Source organism: Equus caballus, chromosome 20 (genome assembly GCF_041296265.1).
Source record: "Equus caballus isolate H_3958 breed thoroughbred chromosome 20, TB-T2T, whole genome shotgun sequence".
NCBI lineage: Eukaryota > Metazoa > Chordata > Mammalia > Perissodactyla > Equidae > Equus > Equus caballus.
In genome coordinates, this window is record NC_091703.1 from 61606365 (window position 1) to 61633606 (window position 27242).

Sequence of the window (27242 nt, forward strand, 5' to 3'; positions counted from 1 at the left end):
ATTACCTATGGCTGTGTTTCTAATAAATAAGCAAACAAACATTGGGTAAGAAACAAACCACTCTACGCAGTTGGAGTAAAACCATTGAAATGATATTCCACAGCATACGATTACATATACACCAAGTAATATTCTGATAGATGGTGTAAATTTTCCACTCAAATATTCTTTAGAATTCTTTGGAGAAGTTAAAATGTATGCTTTAGGAGCTCTCAATTAAATGGGTTTTCATTCATCCCAAATCAGCAATTTGAGTGCTTTTCCTTTTTCACTGAGGTGCTAATTTTAGTCACCTGATATACTACTGGATGAGTGAGGTAACTCATCTTTTATCACTAATGCCAGTAAAATCAAATGAGAATTTGTTCCCAGTTATAGAGAGAGGATATTCGGTGGATTTTGCTGGGATTAACTTCTGAAGTAGTCTTGGTACCTCCTTACTATAGACTTTAAAATTACTCCTTAAAAGATTGGTTTAGGGGCTGGCTCAATGGCGTAGTAGTTAAGTTCGCATGTTTGCCTTCAGTGACCCGGGGTTCCCCGATTCCAATCCCGGGTGCGGACATGGCACCAGTTGTCAAGCCATGCTGTGACAGGTGTCCCACATATAAAACAGAGGAAGATGGACAGGAATGTTAGCTCAGGACTACGCTTCCTCAAAAAAAAAAAAAGAAAAGAAAAAAAAGATTGGCTTAGGTCAATTTTAGAGCCCGCAATGGCTTATTGAGTTATTCACTACATTTTACCAGAAAGCCTCCTCAAACTTGCCTCCAGTGGGGTCTTCCAAGGCACATGGAAGAAAAACCTTGGTGAATCCCCCAAGATTGCCCAGCAAAAGTTACATCCCTGAGCCTGATCTGCTCTAGTCATGTCTGCTGCTCACACTCCTTCCTCCTTCATGACCAAAATATGCTACCAACCTGTCATCTGTTTTCCTGTACTGTCATTGCAAACCACGTCAAGTACTTCCTTTGTTAGCTCATTGTTGCCTCGCCCATTACCTTGGAACTCTCCATGCTGGGTCTCTGGAACGCTTATTAAAAGAAAGCCTTTCATAAGTTCCCAAACTTTAAATATTCCTTGCATTTCTCAATGTTTCTCTTCACTTTCTGCTGATGACCCAAATTCCCTAGTAAACTTTCAAGTAGAGATAGCTTACTTTCCCTTAAATCCTCACTTTAGCCTCAGGTAATACAGTTTACATTGTTTCTAAATTGCCCTTCTTCTGGCTTCATCCACTCACCAAATATCTCCCTTTTACAACCTTTCCTTATCATTGCCTCTCATTTAGCTTATTACAACCAGTTATTCATTCTATCATGCTCTTTCCTTCCTTGTCACTCTTTGTCAATCATGTTATAGGTGCCACAACAACATCCAGTAAGAACACTGCTCTTGGCTTACAATGATCTTTTCCTCTCCAGCTTTCTCCAACAACTTCAAGCTTCCCCACAAGCGAATGCTTCCTTACCTTCCTCTCCTCAGATCCATATTTCATTTCCACATTATCACCCAGAACTGTTGAACCCAAATACCACATGCCTGTGAATTTCATTCAATGAATAATATTATCCTGATGATTTTACTTTTTAATATATGAGACATTAAGAGTGAAAATAGGTATTTCAGGATAAAATACATGTGTTTTTAAGAAACTCTCTTTAAATAAGCAGAAAAACTCTTTTAGAGAATGCCTGATAGGATTTTTATATGTCCGGGATCCAAATTTAGCCCTTTCTAAAAAATCTGTAAGACTTTTAAAAATGTAGCTTGTTTTTTGTTAAGTAACAGTTTAAAAATTCAGTTTATTTTTTCTATTTTAATAGAATTACATAATTCTTAAAAACAATCTTACCTGTAAATGGTGGGTGACAGATACATTCATATCCTTGCTTATTCCATTTTCCTCTTTTATTAATGCAACTGCCATTATTTTCACATGGTTTATGAGAACATGCATCAACTTCCTGGCAGTATTTTCCAGAAAATGGAGGCTGACAATGGCAGCTGTATACCTTGCTCCAAACTTCAGAAAGACATTTCCCATGCCCAGAGCAAAATTCTGAATGCAGAGGTTCCTGGCAGAACTGCTCTTTCACAGTCACATTTAGTCGAAGTCCCAGTTGACAAAGCGATGGACCATTTGCCATTACTGTGATAAAATAATGTGTCCCAACACTCAGCCACTGAGAATTCACAGTGTGCATTCCTTTCAGTTTGCAACCAAAAAGTAACTGATCTTCAGTTGTGGCATTTTGCATACAGTCAATGAACGATGCTTCAGAAACATTCATCAAATTTATTTCTGGAGACTGAAGAGATGGTTCAGAAGAAATTACAAGAATGTCTCCTAATTGAATTTGCAAAGGGCAAATCTGGGGAACAACTTGATTGCCTAAAGGGCTCATTTTAGTATTTACATCCCCAAACCAGCAATCTCCATAGAAGTCCGTGCAGATGTTTTCCGATAGTGTCCAATTCACCACATACGATGAGGGTTGTGTATGCCATTCCTCCACCAATTGCCACTTACATGTCATTTTTCCATTTATAACTGTGCTGTGAAGAACCACCAGGCTCAGAAGCATAACTGATTTGTTAGCCATTTTTGGCAATTGTATTTTACAGTCTATCATGAAAGTGTCATAAAGAATTGCTGCAAAATGGGCTTTCAGTATTGCTGGAGATTTCCAAGCAGTGATTTTGTTCAGACGGAACTGATTTTTTTCCTATTCCCAAAGTGCAAGTGGATTTGATGACAGTGGCTTGTGATCAAGAAACAGTAGAGTTCAACTGTTTAAATATTCCTTCAAACAGAAAAAAACACATTGTTAGTGAAGTTTTTCCTAAATTACTTAAGGATAGAGAAAATTCTTAGCTGTTTTCTGCAAGGATTGTGTCAGCAGCAGTTGGGCACCTTCTTTGTGAAACAAGGCCAGGAAAAATGTGGGGAAGAGATATTGCATCTCATCCTTCCCTCGATAATCACCTGCTTCTGAAAAGTTCTGGTGTCTTTACATAATTAAACCAGCACCTTACTGCAGCCTTTTGTATGTTTTCTTTATATCAAGCTTCAGCATAACTGAAACACACCCATACTCAAGATCCCTCTTTTACAGATGGTTTTAATTTTCTTCAAATATAAGTATGCCTTTCTGATTAGTTTTAGAAAAACACCTTGAAAGCATCATTCATAAAATAAGAATAAAAATGGCTTAAATATAATGTTTATGTAATATTTGCATGCAAACATAAGCCTTAATGTGCCTGCTGGTGACAGATCATGTTCCTCTAATCCAGGAGGTGGGAGCTCCCACATTTGTAAAAGACTCATAGAAAATTCTCTTGTACAAACAACTAAACTTAGAATGAGTCTTCACCCAGCTTCTACAGGAATGGTGGGAGGGTGGAGAGCAAAGAGGGAAAAGCAAGCTTAAGATGGTGTAATGAAAGGATGATAAATAGAAGTAGCATGTGGTGACTTTTTGTTTCATCACTCAGTACTGGTGTGAAAGGAGAGGTCAGGGGATCAATCCTGTTGGAAGGCACCATTACTCCCAGAGGGTAAGAAACTAAATAGGGATTTTGAGATTTAATATATTGACCCATTTAAAAAAATAGTAACTACCATTCATTGAGGGTTTTCTCTCTGTAAATACCTCTACTACCTGATTAACAAATAAACTGTAATCCTTACAACAAAATTCAAATTCTGAGAAGATAAATGGTACGATGGGAAAACATGCTCTTTGGATCTCGGTTATGTTATTTATTCATCCTGCATTCTTTGGCCACATGGGTTTTAATTCCCTCCCTCTCACATATGTAAGAATATAGTAAATATATTAATATAGAGAAATTAACATAGTAGTATTGAATTAACAATATAGTATCGAAGATTGAATTCGACTACGTAACCACATACAAATCATTCTATAAAAGGTAGTGTTTGTTTCACTCAGCAGGTAAGTGGAATATCTCGAGTTAAAATTCAGGTTTGTCAGATTCAAAATCCCAGCATTTCCTACTATACCTTGATTATCAATTAGATATTGTGAAAATAAATGGTTCTATGCTGTTATGTGATGTAATTAATTTAACTCATATCAAATATTTATGGTAAATCTAATTTCTTAATGGCTATTCTAGAGCATGTAGAAATTAAACTTGAGTTATAAATTACTTCTTTGAAAATTCAATTGTGGACATTATAACTCTATAAAAGATAATTCATATAAGTAATGTATTACCTTAATATGCAATGAGAAGGTAAAATTACAACTTTCTTAGACTCAAAAGTTATGTATGATCATTTTCATTTCAAATATGTTTATCATAATATAAAACACAGGATTTAAATTAACAATTTTGCTAAGGCTTAAAGGTGCTTTAAAGAAGCATATTTGATCCCAATCTATGTGCAGGGTAATATGCTAGGTACTGGGGATTCATCAATGACCAAGTGAAATAAGGTATCAGGTAAAGAACTAAGAGCTTAATGAAGGAGAGAGAATTATTAGGCAAGCAAGATCATCAAATCGCTATGAAAAGAATAGTCGAGAGCACTGTGAGATCAGGTAGCAGGGACATTTAAGAGGAGACAAGAATAAACTTGGACAATGAAATGGAATCATCTGGGAAAATTGCCAAGGGAGGCGTATTCCAGGAGAAAACCTCCATGTAAAGATTTTGAGATGAGTGTGTCACTAGATACCTTTGAAGAAGCAGGAGAAGCCAAGCTTCTAAACGCAGAGGGAAAAGAAATTATGATAAAATATAAGCTCTCGATTTACAGAGAGACTATATCAAGAAGGGGCAGGCATTGCCAGTAAAGTTGCTCACATTCTGTCTGAGGGCAATGGAGAGCCTGTGGAAGATTTTATATAGGAGATTAACAAGAGTGAATTTTACTTCAATGACATCAGTTTAGTTGCAGGGTGAGGATGTATTGGTGGGTACAATTGGGGGAGCCGAGACATTTGTGGAGGAGTGAGTAGCACTAATCTGGTAAAACAATAGTAATGGCCGGATTCATACAGTGGCAGCAGAAATATAGCAACACTGGTGGAGCCCAGAAATACTTAAATTAGAATGACAACGTCTTCAAGCTGCTGACCTAAGGAGAAAGAAAAACCCAAGAGAAGCAGGTACAGAAACAAGATGGCAAGGGCGAGGGGGATGTCAGAATCACTTATGCAGACACTGAATTTGCAGTGCCCCGCAGCGATTTTCTTGTAGAAGTAGCTGGACATCAATAGTATAGACACATATGAGCACAGGAGAGAAAGCTGGGCTGGAATTCAAAATCTGATCATATCAATTACATATTTTTATATTTCAATATGTAAAGTTGTTGGAAGGATGTTTTAAAATGGGAAAGACTTGGGGCTGGGCTTGGTAGAATAGTGGTTAAGTTTGCATGCTCTGCTTCGGTGGCCGGGGTTTGCCAATTCAGATCCTGAGTGAAGACCTACACACTGCTTATCAAGCCATTCCGTGGCAGGCATCCCATGTATAAAGTAGAGGAAAATGGGCACAGATGTTAGCTCAGGGACAATCTTCCTCAACAAAAAGAGGAGGATTGGCGGCAGATGTTAGCTCAGGGCTAACCTTCTTCAAAATAAAATAAAATAAAATGGGAAAGACTTGATCTTGTTTAAATCATGAGCAAAGGACACAGAGGGAGATAATAAGGCAATATGGAAGAAGATACGGGGCAAGGATACAGCACAGAAGGGGAGGAAGGAGGGAAGATTGCTGTAGGCTATTGAGGTTGCAACTTTGGTGGCAGAGAGTTGAGGAATTTATCTTGTGGGATCTTCTATTTTCTCTATGAAATAGGAAGTGACTGACGGAGATAGTAGGTTTGGAAGAAAGAGTGGAATGGACAAGATGTGAAATAAACCATGAGGAAAATGTGAGAATATGTTAATTAGGAAAAAACAGGAGAATCACTAAGCAATACTGAAATACTTTTGTGGCTGTAAATCCCAAATTTACAGTAGTATCAACCTGCACAGATGCATTATTTTCCCAGTAGCCTAGTTGAAAAAGATACAATAAAAAATTAAGTAGTAAATGGGTTTAAACAAACACAGGCAGCAATTTCTTTCCATGTGTAAATGCTAGGAAACCAATTTCATTTGCATGGAAGCAGAAGGATGTCTGTGTGACATTTTTAGATTCGCTGCAGCTGTGAGCTCGCATTACTGCGGGGCTAATCCTGTGCTTCTCAGAATTCACTGGGCCCCTAATTATTGCACATTGATATTTTCTAAGAGAAAGTGACTTGATGCATTGCATTTATATCTGAGGAAAATTTCAATAAATGAAAATAGAAGCCAAAAAAAAAAAAACCCAGAAAAATCTCTATGAGGTCAATTTGCATCTATATATGCTGAATACAAAATACTTTGAGTTTTATTACAAAAGAGATTAATATAAACATAAAGTATGGATACATTTGAATAAGGAGAAGTAATTTGGACTCAAAAGTAAATATAATGGTATGTGACTCAGTTCATTTATAAAGACACCCTTCAAATCAAAGTAGCAAGTCAGATGACATTCTGCTCACTTCTAAGCACATACGTATGTTCACAGTATGTTTAAGAGTTGAAATTAGGAATCTTTTTCATCCCATGAGACATTGCCATCTTATAAATTTTTGAGTCAAGAAGTCTAGAAGTCTAGGGGCTATGATGGAGACATTCAAAGCATTGTACATAATTGTAACCATAACATCACTTGGCAGCGATGCTACCAGGATAATATTTCACAGGAAAACCTACTGAGAAATTTCAGATGATATGAGCTGTATCACTTTTATATTAGTTTTGTAGTTAGGTTATTCTAACAAATAAAGCCCAACCTATATTCCATAGTTAACAAAACATGGAGAACACTTCTCTTATTCACATATACGAATCGTCTTAAATGACCTCCTTTAAAAAATAAGAAAATAGATTCAAACAAATAAGTTTTATATGAACAAAGAATGATTTGAATACAATGCACGAATAATACTGTTTGGATTATAACGGGAATTCAATAAAAGATAGCTGAGTTAGGCTGAAAGAAATTGTATGTGATTCATTTGCATGGTGCTCAATACATAATATCATGAACTGTGGAAGTTTTTAAGGAGTTTGTGGTTCATTCTGTATACTAGTGATCTTTTTCATTTTTCACCACATTGCAAAGTACGACCTCCACAACAACAGCTTTTTATTCTTATAAATTATATATTATACTTCATAGAACATATCCAAAATGAAAATTAGAAACGTAGGAGATAAAATGAACAGACACAAAAATCCTAATGATTTGTGCCTGACCACTAGAGAGTGCACAACACATTTTGGATACCACATATTGTATTGAAATTGTGGGAAGGGAATGAAAATGTACTTTAGAAATGTCAACATAGCTGCCAGAAGCAAGGAAGATGAAAATTCTAGCAGGGAGTCCAGAAAAGGGCAAAAATTGTAAATTTTAAAATTAGAGCTGAGACAGAAGTAATGAGGAAGAGACAGCCAATTTAGGAAGAAGAATATTCAAAACAGGGTTACTAATAGGACGTGAGATTAAACAAAGGGGTTCGGGTGAAAGCTGACAAACAGAATCCTGAAGAACATTAATGTTCGAGAGATGGGGAGAAAACAAATCTCAAAACAACTTTGCATTCTGTTAAGCAAAACAACAGAGGAAAAAGTTTCTAGAATTTTTGCAGAGCTGGTACTTATATAAATTATGAAGTGAATTTACTACATTTGATGATTACAATGCAGTTTAATTGATGCAATAGCAATAGAATGATTAGAATGAGACAGTGGGTTTACAGGAGTTAAGGAAAAGAAAAATCCAGTGTAAAAATTCTGTAAAACAATGTCTATGAAAGAAAGGAGAGTGAATAGAGAAGTCAGCAAAGTGGAATTAAAATCTGACTTGAGACATCATTTCCTACAGAAAGCTTTGTTCGAGCTCAAAACTCTAGCTTGGGTACCCCTCCCCATGTGTCTTCACATTGTGATATGTCTCCAAATGCTTAACATAAAATAACGTACAAAAATCCATCTTCATTCTGTTCCCTGAAAATCCTTTTACTTCTATCGTTCACCTTTCTATTATTCTAAGCTAAAGAAGTCAAGAATGGAGTGAATATAGGGAATGTGTGGGGGTCAGTGATGTTAGGAGATGGAATGAGCCAGGAGACAGCATGTTTCAAGGATGAGTTTAGGAATGGAGAGTGTCATGGGATGAGGTTTAGGGGTGGATTAAGCTCAGAGTTTTTTTTTCCTCATTCTCATTTACTTATAAATATATAATTTTATGATACTATTTTACATACTGAAATGGCCAGGAATTAAATTTAGTCTGTTATTATTGTAAAACTATTTTCCTTTTAACTCTACATGCTCAATGAGTAGCCTTCAAAATTTTTCAATGGCTGCTATTAAAGAGTACTTATATTATAAGAAACACAGTTCACCTTCTGTGAATTAAAATAGATTTTCTGTAAGTAACCTAGACTAGAAAATTAATTACATTTGTATCACCATATCTGTGTGCGTCCGTGTGTGTGTGTGTGTGTGTGTGTGTGTGTGTGTGTGTAGCCTTCAATCAGTCTAAGTAATCAGAACATAATAGGATCATTATTTTTATTCCCATTTTGTAGATGATTAAAATGAAAATTTAAATGATTACATCAAGCTTTCATTATTTACCTCTTTCAAGATCATATGTCCTATCTCTTGGCTGAGATCATATGTTTTTCCAGAATGAATTATACTTCAATGAAGAAAAACTACATTTGAGGAAACTATCTAAATTACACTTGCCATAATTTAGTTAGTATATAATATCTGGGTCCAAAGTGGTAATGGGAACGGAATAAAAAATCCTTGTGTTTTAATTCAAGAGAAGAACTAGTGATGCTTGGTAACTAACTGAATATACAATATAAAGGAGTCACCATTTTAAAGGCTATCATTTTAATTACTATTATGGACTTTATATTAGCTTTTCTATATCTTGTGGTTAAACTTTATCAAAACATTTCATTTCATATATGACATTGTGCAAAAGCATAGAGATTATTGTTGACATATCAGAGTACAGTCTAAGAAATCAGAAATTATTTAGTAATGCTCTAATCTTACTTTAAAAATATCACCTCAGCAAGATTGCCATTATCTAGAGATTGAAAACATTAACGTTAAACAGAAAGTGATGATATAACAGCACCATATCTTTCCCAACATGATTGCTCGCTTTGAGGAAAGAGAAATGTTTCCATAAAATAAAAATTTGAATAAATTATGATTTCATTTAGACCTCCTTTCTCCCCACATTTAATTCAGAATATTATCTTATAGATTCTCAATATAGTTTTTTTCAAATTAGGTGAAACTTCCTTTCCATTGTCTATACATTTTAGTTTCCATAAAAATTTTAAAAAAATGTTCTCTGTTAAAATAGTGATCTTCCATTGAAATTTACATCACTAAAATATATGAAACGTCAGAGACTGTATGAGACCTACAGCCAAAAATGTTTTGAGAGTAGGACCTATTTTTCCCATTTCAAGTACTGCTCCTCGCTTTTTAAAATTTATTCCTCGGAAATGTTAAATGCCATAGAAGTGTTAGACCTTCCTACATCTTTTAGTATCTGCTAGAGATATACTTATCCCTTGCTGAGGCCTCAAATAAATGATTTTTAAGTCTTGCGCAATATGCTGGAAGCCCACATTCTTTGAGAATCTGAATGTCAAGACAAGTAAGGAATTAGTGGCTTTGGTGAACAATGTCACTGGCCTGGACAGAGCCCTTCCTTTAGTTATTTCAGATCTAGACTGGAAAATGTAAAATCAAGAAAATCTTGTTTGTAATATTCCCACCTCATATGTTAAAATAAAACTTGTAAATTTCAGTTTTGAAAGCCAAAACAGAACTACAGAATTTGGGACGTTCATTCTCAAACTAGAGAAGTCGTTCTACTTGCAATGTAATTTATGCAAAAAGAAAACAAAAAATATTGTCATACAGAAAACTCAAGATGACTCATATTTCTTGCATGTTTTAAGGAAATTAAAGAGAGAGTGAACTTCAGTCAAGAAATGGGAGACTAGGAGGAGTCACAATAAAGATGCTGGGAAAAAAAAAGAAAGAAATTAAATGTAAAGATGTGAAAGTTAAAAGGAAGGAATTAAAACATACAGACACAGCAAACAGAAAAGATGAAACAGACAGCAGATTATTCTAAGTGACCCAAACCTACCCAAGATAAAGTACGATCTATTAAAAGTGACAAAAATATAGACTAAATGATTTTCTTGGACATTTTCAAATTTATTAATCTTTATTAAAATTTTATTTTATTATTACTAAAGTTAAAGAAATAGAATCATTTAAATCATTAAAATGATATTTCATGAGAAACTTATAAAGTGAAATCAGCTCTCTGCTCTAAAAATCATCACTTGTTCTGTCCAACTCCTCATAGAATGTATATTCAATTTTTTTAATCTATTTTTTCAAGAAGTTACTTCTACATTGCCAAATTACATGTATATACTTTTTAAATAGAGAGGTTTTTTAAATTCCAGAGGGTTTTAGATCTACAGAATTATGAGGACGAATGCAGTGTTCTTACATATATCACATTACCCAGGCTTCCCCATTTTTTATCTGAGATTAGTGTGATACATTTGTCACAATTAATGAGCCGACATTAGTTAATCAACTTTAGTTAATGTCTACACCTTGTTCAGATTTCCTTAGCTTTCACCTTATGTTCTTTTTCTTTTCCAGGATCCCCTCCAGGTTACCACGTTACATAGAGAAGTCCTATCTCTTTAGGCTCTTGGTTGTGATAACTTCTCAAACTTGCCTTGTTTTTGATGACCTTGACATTTTTTAAGAGAACTGGTCAAGTATTTTGTAGAACGCCCTTCAACTGAAATTTGTCTGATGTCCTTCTCATAGTTAGACTGGAGGAGTATGTTTGAGGGGGAAGACCACAGAAGCAAAGTGCCATTTTCATCACATCCATATTGAGGGTACATAGCATCAGTATGACTAGCCACTGCTCATATTTACATTGGTGATCCAGCTTGAGCTGGTAATTGTCAGGTTTATCCACTTTAAAGTTACTCTTCTTTTTTTTCTCCCCCCATTTTCATCCTGTATTGTTTGGAACATGATAAGAATATGTTTAGTTTTATAAAAAAAAAAAAAAAACTGCCAAACTCTTTTCCAAAGTGGTGTTACCATTTTTCATTCCTACCAGCAATGAATGAGAGTTTCCATTATTCCACATCCTTGCCAGCAGTTGCATTGTAAGTTCCTTGGATTTTAAACATTCTAATAGGTGTTTAGTGGTATCTCATTGTAGCTTGAATTTTGAAATTCCTAATGACAAATAACGTTGAACACTTTTTCATATGCTTATTTGCTATCTGTATATCTTCCTTGGTGAGTTGTCTGTTCAGATCTTATGTATATTTTTAAATTGGGGTTTCATTTTATTATTGTTAAGTTTTAAGAGTTTTTTTAATATTTAGACACAAAACCTTTATCAGATAAGCGTTTTGCCAATATTTTCCCTGTCTTTTCACTTTCTTAACAATGTCACTTGCAGAGCAGAAGGGTTTAGTTTTAATAAAGTCTAAATTTTCTTTTTTTCATTAACCATGCTTTTAGAATTGTATTTTGCATCTCGAAATCAGGTAGAATGAATCCTCCAACTTTTTTCTTCTTCGGTATTGTGGCTGTTCTAGTCTCTTGCCTCTCCACACTTTAGAACCAGGTTGTCAATATCAACAAAATAGTTTTCTGTGATTTTGACTGGGATTCTGCCGAAACTTTGGAACAAATGGGGAAGAACTGACATCTGAACTATTCTGAGGCTCCCAAACAATGAAAAGGGAACATTTCTCCATTTACTTATAGCATTTAAAAATTTTTTCATCAGAGTTTATAACTTTATGTATCTAGGTCTGTAAATATTTTCACAGATTTATATCCAATTATGTTTTGTTGTGCTATTAAAAATGTCATTTTTTTCCTTTTAAATATTAATTGTTCACTGCTGTTACATAGGAAAGCAATTCACTTTTACATGTTAATGTGTATCTGGGACTATGCTATAGACATTTATTAGCTCTAAGAAATTTTGAGGGTAGGAATAGAGACAGTTTTATTTCCTCCTTATCAATCTGCATTCCTTCTACTTGCTTTTCTTGTCCAATTGCACTAACTAGGAATTCCAGTACATACTGAATAGGAGTGATGAGAGAACATTCTTGTCTTGTTCCTGATCGTAGGAGGAAAGTATCTCATTTTTCACCATTAAAGTAGGTTTAATGAAGGTTTTGTTCTGACATTGACTGAAGGTTTTTTTTAGATGTTCTTTATCAAATGGAGGATTTTCCCCTGTATTTCTAGCTTTCTCCGAGTTTTTATCATGATTAGCTGTTCAATTTTGTCAAATGGTTTTTCTATGTCAATTGATGTAATCATTTGATCTTTCTCCTTCAGTCTGTTGATATAGTGGATTATACCAATTAACTTGAAAATGTAGAACCAGCCTTGCAGATGCAGAATAAATGTCAATTTTTCATGGTGTATAATTATTTTTATTTGTTGTTTAATTCACATAGCTAATATTTTTTTGAGAATTTTGTGCCTATGTACATGAGAGAGATTAGTAGGTCTTTTCCTTTATTTTAATGTCTTTGTCTAGTTTTGGAATTAGGTTAATACTGATCAGAGAGGTGCTAGAAAGTGTTCCTTCTGCTTCTATTGTCTGGAAGAGATTATAAAGAACTGGCACCATTTCTTTCTTGAATAGTCGGAAGAATTCGCCAGTGAAATCACCTGGGCCCGAAGATTTATTCCGAGGAAGGGCATTAATTACTGATTCAATTTCTTTAACAGATATGCACCAATTCAGATTAGTTCTGTCTTCTTACATGAGTCCTGAGCGTTTATGTCTTTCAAGGTATTGGTTCATTTCATCTAACTTATCAAGTATTGGGGCATAAAGTTGTTTTCAGTACCCTTTTATTATCCTTTCAATGTAGATAAGAACAATAATGTTGACCCCTGTTTCATTTATGCTGTTAGTAATTTGTGTCCTCTCTCTTGGCTAGCTTGCCTAGAGTCTTTATCAGTTTTACGGGCCTTTCAAAGAATAAAGTTTTGCTTTTGTTGATTTTGTCTCTTGTTTTCCTGTTTTTAATTGTATTGATGTCTGCTCTAATTTTTATTATTTCTTTTCTTTTGTTCATTCAGGCTGAAATTGCTCTTCCTTATCTAGCGTCCTAAGGTGGAAGCTTAAGTTATTGATTATTGATCTTTCCCTTTCTCTAATATATGCATTTAATGCTTATACATTTTCCTCTGTGCACTGCTTTTGCTGCATCTCACAAAGTTTGATAAGTTTCATTTTCCTTTTCATTTAGTTCAAAATATTTTTGAAATTTTCTTGAGATTTCTTTGACCAAACTGTTATTTAAAAGTGAATTGTTAAATTTTTAAATATTTGTACATTTTCCAGCTATATTTCTCATACTGAATTCTAGTCCCATTTCATTGTGGCCTGAGGGTATATACTTTGCATGATTTCATTCTTTTAAATTTGTTCAGGTATGTTTTACATCCTTGGATGTGGTCTATCTTGCTGAATGCTCCATGAATAGTGGAGAAGAATATGTCTTCTCCTGTTGTTGGACAGGGTATTCTGTATACGCTAATTAGATCAAGCTGATTGATAGTGCTGAAATGGTCAACCGTATCTTTATTAGGTTTCTGCCTGTTCGACTTATCAGTTACTGACAGGGGTATTTGATATCTCCAGTGATAATAGTGGATTTTGTCTTTCTCCAATCAGTTTTATCAGTTATTGCCCTAATATTTTGACAGACTTATTAGGTGCAGACACATTAAAGATAGTTATGTCCTCCTGGAGAATTGACTCCTTTATTATCAGTTAGTATCCCTCTTTATCTCTGATAATTTCCCTTGTTCTAAAGACTGCTGTATCTGTAATTAATCTGGCTACCCCAGCTTTCTTTTGATTTGTAGTAATGTAGGATATGTGTTCCCATCTCTTGTAACCTATCTGAGTCTTTACACTTAAAGTGGGTTCCTTGTAGGCAACATATAGATGAGTCTTGTTTTGTTATTCTTCACTCTGATAAGCTCTTTTTTGTAACTGTATTTCATTCATTTCCAGAGGCCTGTTTTTCAATATGCTCTGGTATTATCTGGGTATTTTATATAACTTTTTATCTCATCTTTTAGTATGTGAATTATACTTTTTGTAATAAATTTTTATTGATTGCCCTACCATTTACATATACTGTTTTCACTAATCCAATTCCACCTTTAAGTAAGAGTATTTTTCATATGTAGCCCTGTACCTTAAACAGAATATTCTTATTTTCTCCCTATTGTCTCTTGCGACATTGCTGTCATTCATTTCACTTATCAATATGCCATAATCACCCAATATATTGTTACTATTATTACTTTGAACAGTTATTTTTAGATCAATTAAGAAAAAAAAGGGATTTTATTTTACCTTTATTTATTCCTTCTCCACTTCTCTTCCTTTCTTTGTATATATCTGAGTTTCTGACCCATATCACTTCGCTCTCTCCAATAAACTTCTTTCTATTGTTTCTCACATGGCAGGTTTGCGTGCACTGAATTCCCTTAGTTTTTGTTGGTCTGAGAAAGTCTTTGTTTTTTACCTTTAAAGTATAATTTCACTGGGTATAGAATTCTAGGTTAGCAGGATTTTTTTCTTTTAACTCTTTAGATATGTCATGGCACTCTGCTCTTATTTGCATAGTTTCTGTTGATAAACTGTTATTTTTATCCTTGTTCCTCTACAGGCTAGGGTTGTGTGCTATTTTTGCCTCCTTACTTCATTCAAAATTCCCTTTTCTGTCATTTTCTCCAGTTTGAATATGACAATGCCTAGAGAGAGGTTTCTTTGATTTTAGTATTTATTTTGCGTGGTGTTCTCTGAGGTGCCTGGATAGGTGGTTTGGAAAGTTCTCAGCCATTATTTCCTCAAATATTTCTTCAGTTTTGTTCTCTCTTTCTTCTCCTTCTGATATTCCAAAACACACATTAGACCTTTTGAAATTGTCTTATAGTTCTTTGATATTTTGCTCTTTTTTTTTCATTGTTTTCTCTTTGCATTTTAATTTGGGAAGTTTCTATTGATATATTTTCATGCTCACTGATCTCTCTTCAGCTTTTCAGTTGTGTCCAGTTTAAATGAAGCCATCAAAGTCATCATTCTTTATTTCTGTTACATTTTTTTTTTATTTCTAGAATTTCTTTTTGGTTCTTTCTTTACCGTCTGTCTGATTACATTACCCATCTGTTCTTGAATTCTTTCTTCTTTTTCCATTAGACCTCTTAACTCAGTAGTCATAGCTACTTTTAATTTTAATAATTACAACAGCAGAGTGGTGCTGATGCTTGCTTTACCTCTTCAGATTGTTTTCTTTCTTGCCTTTGGCAGGACTTGCCATTTTTTGTTGAAACCCAAACATATTGTATTGGTCATGGAACTGAGTAAGTGGGCATTTAGCGTGAGGATCTATGTTAATCGCTTTATTTAGTGTTTGCTGTACTGATCAATTGGTGCCAATAGCTTCAAATTCCTTCAGTGTCTTTGTTTTTGTCTTCCCTCTTGACTTTGGACTTTGCTAAGTTCTCTTCTACATAGAACGTCTGCATCTTGTAGCTCCTTAGATGAAATATGCTATTGGAGTCCTGTTGGTTACGTGCCAAGGTGTAAAAGAGGGCAAAAAATTCTATAAACTCCCAATTAAATCTCAATCCTTTAATGGGTCTGCGTCTCTATCCTGTGGCCTCCACAAATGATTCTTGTTTAATTTCCTCCTCTCAGCTGAGAAAGGAAGGCTAGAGGTGGCTGGGATGTGAGGAATGTCTTTCCCTATAGTTCTGGGACAAGACTCTGGTAAAACTTTCCCCCTGGAGAGGAGGCCTTTGTTATTAAGAAGGTTTGAGTTTATTTCAAAAGGATTTCTCTTCCCTCTCCTTGTCTGGGTCCCATGAGGATCATCCTCAGATTTTTACAGTAAGAACTTGGTAGGTATCCAGAAGATGAAGCCCACAAGAGTATGGGGCCCAAATAAGACTGTGGCTTCCAGGAGTTTTTCCTCATTCTAGACGACAGTCGGTTTCAGCAATTCATTGAAATTACCATTTAAATGTTCCTATCAGTTTATGCCTTCAGTGGTTTCTGCTGTAAGTAAGAGACCTCTGCTATGACTCTTTCTATTCACCTATCTCTCCAGATTTCAGGGTCACAGTTAGCACTGCAAACTCAGTTTTCTGGTGAGTCCAAGAAAAGTCATCAATTTTCATTTTGTTCAGCTTTATCTTGCTGTAAAGAGGGGAATGACAATTTCTAAGTTCTTCATATGTCAGAAAATTAACCCGAAGTCTACATTGAATTTTACTGATTTTTCACTGAATTTTCAGATATGTTAGTGGTTGTCTATCATGCAATGACAGGATTTTGTATACTTCCACCATGAGTAGCTCTAATGAGTAGTATTCCCTTATATAGATATACCACCATGTATGCATCCATTCACCAGTTAATCAGCATTGGTGGTGTTTGCAGGTATTGTCTGTTTCAAACAAAGCTGCCATAAATAGTCAAGTACCAGTCTTTGTGTGCATATATATTTTTATTGATCACTGATCTGAATACCAAAAAGTGAAATGGATGAGTCATATAGTTGATGCATGTTTAACTTTTTGAGAAATGGCCAAACTTCTCCAAGTTATTTTACCATCATACATTTCCATCAGCAGTTTCTGGGATTCCCAATCATCTCCAACATATGGTATGAGCAGTTTTTTAAATTTTAATAGTTCTAACACATATCTCATTGTGGTTTTACTTACTTAATAATCTTGAGCATCTTTTCAATGCTTATTTGTTACGTACATATGTTCTTTGGTGAAGTATCTGTTCAAATCTTTTGCCTACTCTTAATAGCGCTGTTTGATTTCTTATTATTGAATTTTGCGAGTGCTTTACGTTTTTGAAATACAAATCCTCCACTAGATATATGATGTGCAAATATCTTCTCCTAGTCTGTGGCTTAAATTTTCATTCTCTCAGGAATATCTTTTACAAAGCATATATTAATTTGATGATGCCCAATTTATTAATTTTTCTCAAAGTTCTTGAGCTGAGTATAAAACCCCTGTCAGTAGGACAATGCAGCAAGAAATATCTTTTTTGTTTGCTTGTTTGTTTACCCCTGTAGACTTCCGTCTTGGATCTCTGCAATCTGGACTGACTTCTTCCAGATGGAAGCCCAGCTGTCCTTCTGGAACTTCCTATTAGTATCATTCTGCCTATACTTCTCTGCTGGATCCTTGTTTCCCGGAGCACACATATTATTTCCCAATATGAGCCCTCATTTTTGTGGAGAACATTTTCCAATTGGTCTCTCAGCAAGGGTGAATAGGAGACACATTTTCAAAACCTCAAATATCAGAAATATCATTAGATTCACATTTGATTAATATTTTTTGACTGAGGGTAGAGTGCTGGATTGAAGATAATTTTCCTGCAGAAAAAGCATTACTTCATTTCCTTCTCTTTTTTTTTTGACAAAAAGCAATATAATTCCTATTTCCAATCCTTTGTATCTGACCTTTTCCTTGGTTTATTTTTCTCTCACAAATCTTTATCTCCGATGTTCTAAAATTTTCAATGATAAGACTTGAAGTGTGTCATGTGTCATTCATTTAGATGGACCAGCACAAGGTGTTTGTCTGGTGTGCATGTCTGTTCTTGGTGTTGTTAACTTAGAAACTTATGCCCTTTAATTGTCAAATAGTATTCTTCAAGGCAATTATTTCACTTAGTAGTTTCTTTATTTCGTTGAGAAATATGGAGCAAACAATATTTAATGAGAGGCATGCTCTTCTCCATTTGCCTCTCTGAGGCTGAACTTCAGAACATTCTTTGACTGTATTCAAAATACTTTAAAGCTAATGTTTTTATTTGTGAGTAAGAAACACTTTCTTACCAATTCCTGAAGGATATGTTTTTAACTTCCCACCTACAAAGATTACAATTGCATTCTGGCAGTCAAGCATGGAAATTGACAAACAGTAACTAGACTATGCTTCTTTTATTTTTATTTTTTTGCAATAAGAATACATTAAGCATTACATTACTTAAAAGAGCTATAGGAAAATAACACACCTGCTTATTTTCCTACTAATGGTACGTGATATTTTTATCTACTAGACAGAAATTTTCCTCTAACTACTATGTAAATAATTCTATTTTAAACCAGAGAAAATTATTAACTTCTTAATGCATGCTTATTGCATGTGTTTGTGAGGGTGTGTGTGTGTATGTGTGATAGTTGCAGTTGTCTCTTATATTCAGAACACTTTAATAAGGCAAACGCTGACTAACGTCCCTTACAATTAAGGGTCTTCTGGAGAGACAGGAAGAGTACTTTCAGAGTATGGAAAATTGGACTTAAATATTCACCATTCTATGACCTAGAATTACCAACCTAACCTTCTATTCGATTGTTTCATCTTTCATCTATATGTTTCTCCGTGTGCTTTATCACACAATCCCCTAGGTAAACTTCTTATAATTTGCTATGTATTGTGGAAACCACATGCCATAAACTAGATTAGGCAACTTGTTTTTAACTGTTATTTCAGTTTTCCAAGGGGACATTATTTTTTCCAATTTAAATATGAGCAAAATTGGTGGCAGAAAGATCAAATAACTCATCCAAGATCATATAGCTTGTATGTGATAAACTGATGACTCAAAACCACTCAAAACCACTCTAATGCACTAGTCACCTTCAGGTCACCATTTCTGGGAAATTGTTCCCTAACTTTGACAGTACCGCCTATAGTTATCCATCATATACCATCCCTCACCAGATTCATAGATACAAATAGGGGAAAATAATCATGTTGCAGAGTAATTTTAATTATAGTAATATTCATTCAATAATTTCTTAAAGATATCAGAATAAGAGTTAACATTTTATTAAGGGTTGAATCGGCATCAAGCTCTATCCTAACCATTTTATATGTTCTATTCTTTTAGTCTTCTACCTTTGAAATTAGCATAATTACTTACGTCCATTTTTATATGAGGGCATGAAACGTACAAGAATGCATGTTGTGACTAACTCCTCTTTAGCTAGAAATTCTCTCATCAAAAATAATTTTCCAATAAATTTTTTTTGTGATTTTATAAATAGCCAACAAAATAAGTGAATAAATGATAATTTTACTCATTTGTTAGTCATTAAATGAGTTTATTTTCCAGAATTTGGGGAAAATTTACCTTCAAGTTTCCTGTGGGTCTTTTCTTTAAAAAATATGAGAGTTATAAAATTTATAATCATTCTATCAAATCTTAATTCTATTTTGTACTTTTTCTCAAAATTTACTCAAAAACACTCATGAATTAGAAAGTATAAATATAGCATCTCAGCTTTAGATTTTATTATACTTGAATTATTCATCTGATGCTTATAGAGTAATTTTCTGGTAAAGTGAAAATAAAAATCTACCTATTCTAACTGCTGTGAGAAATTATATATTGCTCCATAACAGGAGAACATCTTTACGACTATGAATTAAATGAGAAATTAGTGAAAGAATTTTGTGGGGATTGGTCTTAAGTTTTCAAATAAACATGCTTATATATGTCTCAAAACACATGCAAACATGTATATTTTAACAATTTCTATCTCTTTGTCTCCAAAATATATACTAATTTTTATTATCTATTTGCATATGCCATATAAATAACCCAATCTTCTCTGAAGACTCTTGAATATGGATTTCATTTAATTTTATCTTTCCTTGTATTCTCACATATTTTTAACACCTTTTGTGCAGATGTGCTGTAAAATCTAATGAATTCTGAAATTTTCGATAAGTGAACTTTTCACATTCTATCAGTAATCCTATTTTTTAACTTTTCCCTAGATCTTCGAGTTATGAAAAATTTAGTGTAACATTTACGTGCAATGTTTCTGAAAACAACAAAACATGAAAATCAAAGTCTAAGATATCACACTTTAACTTTCAAAATCATCTCAATATTTAGTTTGATTGCTGATTATGTCCTGGGAATTATGTGTAAAACTAAATGTAAATGGAATCCTCAGATATAACAGGAGGAAAAAAATAACACTTGTTGCTGTCATGTGATACATCAAGCCCCAAGAACAGGCCTGTCCTAAAAGATCTTCTTCAATAGGTTCATATATGGCTAGATGGCAGGTGGGTGGCAATTATAGGGATAAATCAGGGACAGTCAGTATTAATAGAGAGTAAATTCTCCAACACAGGAAGCTTACTAAAAGAGGTTGAATGATCACATCTCAAGGATGGTATAAAAGAAATTATTACACTGAATGTAAAGTTCAACTTGGTGACTTCTAAGGTTTGCCTTCTAATTCTAGCACAATACAAACATTATTGACCTACGATCTCTGTCTATAATAGACCAGTTCTCATTGCGTGATGTGGACAACAGTGTATCTTTACAGTCTTGCTTCAGGACTCCTGATTTAGCTCACTAAGTAGTCTGGAAATCTTGATCATGTCGGCATCCCAGAAGAGAGCACTCTGGTCCATTCATACATTATATCCCGTTAATTAGACTGCTGATAAAGACATGGCAATTGTCCTAAATGTTCTAATAATTATGTACATGACAGAGAGTGGGAGAAAAAGCATGAAGATTCAGGGGCCAACTATTAGTGACATTTTGGGGCAGTCCATTGATCTGAGGCATTCTGGAACCTTTTCTGGTAAAAATGTCATTACTCTTCTCAGCTCTCATCGCTATTCATAATGCATAGCACTTGACGGGTCTCTTTGGATTTGTAAGTAGCAAACATTTTGAAACATTGATTCAACCTATTTGTCATTTGACTTAAAAGGCTGCTCATTTGGGGACTGAGGGGAATCTCAATGAAGAAAGGGCATTGCATAAAATCCAGGTGGCTGTTCAAGTTCCCCTGACACTCAGCCCAAATGACTCATCATAGTTTATGAAGCTACAGGAGTCTGCTGAAATAGGAATGTGTGGAGTCTTTGGTAAACCCAAATAGATATGCCCTTAGATTTCTGGAGAAAGGGCATGCCATTTTGTCTTTCTCAATGCTTAAAAAATTTCCATGTCTGCTACTGGACTGTAGTGAAAACTAAGCGCCAGGTGATGGGACAGAGTGACTCTCAATGAGTGGGTGTTCTTAGATATGTGAAGGCTCGAGGTTGGGCAGTCTCAGGGGCACTCTATTCTGGGATAGTGCTGGTACACTCTGGTCAGACTCAAGGAGGTCTGGAAGGCATTATAGATGGCAGACTCCCACATTGCCTCCTTTGCTTCCCTGGAGCCTCTCCCTTAACTCACGTTGCAGCCACAATGGGAGTCTCTGTATGACTAATTCATAGTAGAGGAAAATAATTGTGTATGACTCACATATGGGTTGCCTTGTGGTAGCACTATCCAGAAATGGACTTCTTCATTACAGTTCCACAAACGATGACCCTACAGGGACAATGGTGAACAGAAATCCTTTCAATGGACAGAACCTTGAGCACTATACTTAACCATAACTTCCAAGAGAATGGATGATACATCCATTAGAAGTTTTCCAGCTTCTCGCCAGATCACTCCAGTATTATTAGCATATGACAGTCATGAACGTCTTGGTGACAGGAATGGAGGCTATGCATGGGTCTAACAATACAGACTGCTTCTCATCAGGACTGATATAATTATTTCCACTGGTCTGTGCCTGACTTACCAGTAGCAATAATCAGATTCTGAGTCCTGATATCACACTGCTCCTCAGGGAGACCAGTCAGATACCTATGACAATCCAAATACATTGGATCTACTTTAGATGAAAGTCAATAATCCATATCAGAATTGGTAAATAGTCTAGATTTGGGTTTAATTTTCTGCACATAGTACCTCCATAAGCAGCTCCAATCAAGGTTTCACATAATGTCTTATCTATAAACAAGATAATTCATACAACATTGTCTCAGATGAAGAGGTTTATTTTATGGTAAAGGAGTTGGTGCAACGTGCTTATGACCATGGAATTCACTGGTTGTACCACGTGCTATACCCTAGAATCAGTTTGAGAACTGTTAAATGGCTTACTGAAAACTCTGCTGAGGCATCAGCAGAGCTGGAGCATATATGTTGAAATAATGGCCAATACATGAGATTGTGACTTCACATGAGTCCAGGAAACAAGGATGAAAGTAGAAATGATATATTTCACCAAACGATCCTCTCATGGAATTTTGTCCTCATAACCTTGGGCTCTGTTTCTCATTCTTAAGGGCGACACCTTGCCAGGGGAACGCCAAAAGCATTTCCCTGAAATATCAGCTCTAACTCCAATCTGACCGCTTTGACCTTCTCATGACATTGGATCAGCAAAGTGTGTTTCCTGTAGATGCTGAGGTAGTGTGCTTGATTCTGCCCAATCAACTGGGAGATTTATATCTAGGCTGTGGCGCATTCACTCGGCCTCATTTCTTCCAGGTGCCTTGAAAACTGTCTATGGGGATTTCAGCAATAACAATCCTACAGAGTACGATCACTAAAGGTTCAGGCCTTTAAGAGATGAAGTTCTAGATAGCTGTTCTAGTCAAGCTTCTCAGACAAATTGAAGTTCTTTTGCAAGGGTTTGGGAAGTCCAGAATGGATGAACCAGGAGGAAGATAATAAGAATCAATTAATGCCTCAGGGGCAGCTGTGGGAGCTAGGATTCTATATTGTTTCATTAGCCTTTTTGTTTTAAGTTCTTTAGGAGATCACAATTAGCCACCATCTTGAAGGGAATATTACACTTGATTAGACTTTTAGGTTCCCTGCTGGGGGCTTCCTACCCTTTACAAAACAAAAAATTGTAGTACAGGACTTAGGCGTAAGGGGAGGCCACTATAAGCAATTCTGTCTCAATAATGCAAGGAGCGAACTGTATCAGACACATTTCATGCTACATTTAAAATTATCTCAACCTGACCAATGTTCTGGCTTTTGGATGCTTACTACCTCTTAATTCTGCATTAATTCTGTGACCCGCTCTGTTAAGATTTGTATAGTTTTATTAACTAAGGCTAATATCGGGGGCCCCTGGGCTCAGATGAAGTGCAAGATAACATGAGGTAGGAACTGGCACCCCCAGAAGCTGCTTAGGATGCCGGGTGATGTAATTCACAAGTTCAGGAAAACTAACATCATACAGAACAAACTTTGCCCTATGGATACAACACATAGGAGGAGTGACTAACAAATTCCCTTTCTGCTACTCCCTCTGAAGTACTGCTCTGAAGCAATGATTTCTTCTGTGCACCCTCTCCGGAGTTTCCTCGTGAGCCTGAAATACATTTTCCTTGTGAAGGAGCAGCCGGCTTGGTAACATATCATCTTGTGTTTGCTTCTTCTCTTTTCTGGCCTCACCTACGTTTTTCCTCAGACTCACTGCCTCGGGAGTGTGTCTTCCAAAAAATCATTAAAACTGAAGCTTTAACCGTGGCTTCTGTTTTTACAAAGGAGCTAAGATAAATATAGCCAGGTTATCAGCCGTTGTCTCACCACTTCCCAGTTAACATTTAAAATAAGAAGATGCTGCAAATCATTTTGTTTGGTAGGCCAATCAATGCAATCTTTTGAGAGAGGAATTTCTCATTGTCTATTAAATTTTAAATTCAGAGTATTCGATCCAGCTCCAAAGCAGATGGAAGCAAATGATGACCCGTGGGCCAAATCCACCTCATCACTTGTTTTTGTCCATAACGTTTTTCAGAACACAACCATATCCATCAGTTTACTTGTTATCTATCTATGCTGTTTTTAAGCTACAACATCAGACTTGAGCAGTTGTGACAGAAACCACATGGCTCACAAAGCTTAAAATATTTACTATTTAAACTTAACAGAAAGTTAGCAGACCTTTGGTTTAAATAAGTAAAAAATTATTATTTTTAAGGAAGTTTATAGAAAGAGAATTGTTTTGTCTCTCCAAGGATTCATGCTTTTTGTTTCACCTCTCATTTTTTTTTTCCTGGTAATAAAATATGCTTGCCGTCTTGACAGAATCACTTAGTTATCCTTAGCCACATTACTTAACTGCTTTACTGCTCCATTTCTTTGTATATGAAAAGGAAAGCCTGGGGAAACAGCATGCACGTCCACTGAGATATGGGACAACGACTACGTTATCACTATCGCATTTGCCACACTTAACATGGTGTGAGTTATACAGAGATCATTCATAAATGTTTTTCAATAACTGAATGAGTGAGTGAAAAATAAAAGACAGTGCTAAATTCAGCATTCAGGCTTCTGTGATCAACTAGAACACTATGCAAAAAGGAAGATAAAATGTGGCATCTAAGAGTTCACTATAATGTGACAGAACCAGAGATCTATTTACTTTTGATTTTATGCATGCTGCTCAGTAATGGCAAATAAGGTTCATATGCATTTGTATGTGGGTACCAGGGCCACGGGTAGGAATCAACAGGGGCCTCCAGCTGCTGATTGAAAGACAAGGAGGAGAGCTAAACTAGATTAGAGCCATCTCATTAAGAGCCACTATCAGAACCAAATGATATATTAACCTTTTGCTTCATCAATAAGATTTAGAACATCTTGATACTTTATATCTTTAATTAACCTAATTAATAAGATCTGCTTTGGTGATGTAATTTCTCAGAAACTAGAATGGAATTTGTTAACTTTGTGTCAGTTGCTGTGTGATGTATTAAATGCCTTAATACACGTACAATGCTTACAACTATACTAGGCGCTAATTAAGCTCTCTCTATATAAGTTATCGTTATTGCCCTTATTATTTCCATTATTATTTTATGAAAAATTCATAAGAAGTGAAATTAGAGTTTAAGACTTTAAAAAAGTTGGTGTTCTTTTTATTTTTATAGAAAAAACAAAAATCAATTTAATTAACTCATCTACCTACTAAGTTACATACGATGATGGCGTTAAGAAGAAATGAACAAATCAAAAAAAATTTTAAATAAAAATCCTGAGATTGTAGTTAGTATTATAACTCAAGATATAACAGAGTCCATATTTATTCTGGTATATATTTTAAGGCCTTCATATTTCTGTTAAATCTTAAAGATCTAAAGCCATAATATTTTTCTTTGATCCTAAATTGTTTGATACTCCTATTATGGTACATGATGTTCCAGTACTTGCTTTGTTCTGCCATGGTCTGGTGAATTAATTACATGTAATTCTTCTTGTTCTGATTTAGCCTTTCTTCAAGATTAGATCAAAACATGAAGTATTACAGCTCCAGTCCCTGATGCATTAGTTCAAGAAGCAATGTAATCTTACATTCGTCACTTGTTTTATCAAGCTATGTATCTAAACACTTTACAGTTAAATGTGGAAAGAGAAAATTTCAACAAAGCAGCCAAGATCTCACAATGGGACAATCAGGATAATTTCCTCAATTCTGCAGCCCTGGAGCACAGGTCTAGCAAACAGGAAGATTAGGAACGATTCTAATGCATCCTCTTCCCACAGTCCCTGGATGAGTATGTTCTAAAATGCTTGAGAGTAAACACTACTGAAGGAGAACTGTAGGACAAGTGCATTTTTAGAGAAACTAAGGGATATGTGCCCTACCTCTGTTTTCTAAGGTTTACATATGTATTTCCTTTCCATGGAATTTGTTTTCAGATCTTTAAAAAATCTCCAAAATTTATTAATTGTATTTACTCCCTCAATGTAATATTTACAGGTGCCAATTTTATAGTTTGTTTATACTGAAAATATTAAAAAGGAGAAGTGCTCTAAGTTTTTAATTGAAAAGATATGTAAAAGTTAATAATAGCTCTTTTTAGAAAATTATGGAGCTCTATTTGTGTGTAGTTAATTGCCAGCATTAAACAAGAAATAAGAATTTCTGATCATAATGAAAAATTTATGAAAAAATCTTAAATTTGAGGGTTCCAATGAACACTACAGCTTCCCCGTGCTGACAGCCTCTCGTCAGAGCAAACCCAAAGCCTTCCCTTTTTTCCACTAGAAAGCCTTCCTGCTCCTCTGCCTGCCTTTGAGTCACTGCCAAATGCAAGCGATGGTTCCGAACTACCTCGGGACAGCATGTTCTGAATAAATAGCTTTTCCCTGTTCTCATTTGGATGGTGTAGGCTGAATTGTGAAACCCCCAAATTCATTTATTGAAGTCCTACCTGTCCCTAGTATATCAGAATATGACTATATTTGGAGATAGTTTAAAGAAGAGGTAATTAAGATCGGTCAAGGTCATTAGGGTGGGTCCTAATCCGAGATGACTTGTGTTCTTTTAAGAGGAAGTGGTTATGATACAGACACATACAGAGGAAAAACCATGTGAAGACCCAGAGAGAAGGCAGCCATCTACAAATGAAGGAGAGAGCCTCTCAGAAGAAATCAACCCTGCTAACACCTTGATCTTGGTTCTTCTGGGCCCCAGAACCATGAGAAAACAAATTTCTGTTATTTAAGCCACCCAGTCTGTGATACTTTGTTATATTGATCAGACCCTGGGTAATTCTAAATTTCAATTCAACAAACTTCATTGAGCAATTGACCAAGCACTTAACACCTGGAAAAGACTAAGAGAGATCCAGATATGTTACCTAGAAAATTTCAACTTAGTCATGAGCTCCCAAACGAGGCCAATCCTCAATATTCAGGCATGCTACTTACCCTTGCAAAAGTTATTAATGATACCAACGCTCTCCTAGATGGAACATGGATCAGTCTCAACTCATTGGCCTGAGTGGTGCTGGACAATAATATTAGTCTAGATTTCTTTTTGGCTGGTCTTGGTGGCATCTGTGCCATTGCTAACACTTCTTGTTGTACTTGGATCAATGAACCAGGCAAGGTGGAACAGGCTATACATAACCTTAAGGAAAAAGCTATTTGATTCTCTAAGTTTGGTCCTTATGGCCTCTGGGATTTGTTCTCTTGGGCTGGGTTGGGCAATTGGGGTTCCTGTTTCCAAAGTACCTTACAGGGATTACTAAGCATTCTTGTTTTCATCAGTGACCATGATGTTGGTTTGTTGCATTCTACCCAGAGATTTAAATAATTCTAAAGAAATTTTCTCTAAT

At 35.3% G+C, this 27242-nt stretch overlaps 1 protein-coding gene across 2 annotated transcripts in view; it reads right to left on the reverse strand.

Annotated features, from left to right (window-relative positions):
• Positions 1–27242, reverse strand: part of LOC100070526 (eyes shut homolog) — a 319688-nt gene that overhangs the window by 141740 nt on the left and 150706 nt on the right. For both annotated transcript variants that reach the window (XM_070244798.1, XM_023625135.2), the window contains one exon: positions 1856–2807. In XM_070244798.1, coding sequence (XP_070100899.1) covers positions 1856–2636 — 781 coding nt within the window. In that variant the 5' untranslated portion in view covers positions 2637–2807. Of the gene's footprint in view, positions 1–1855; positions 2808–27242 lie in introns of those variants that run through there.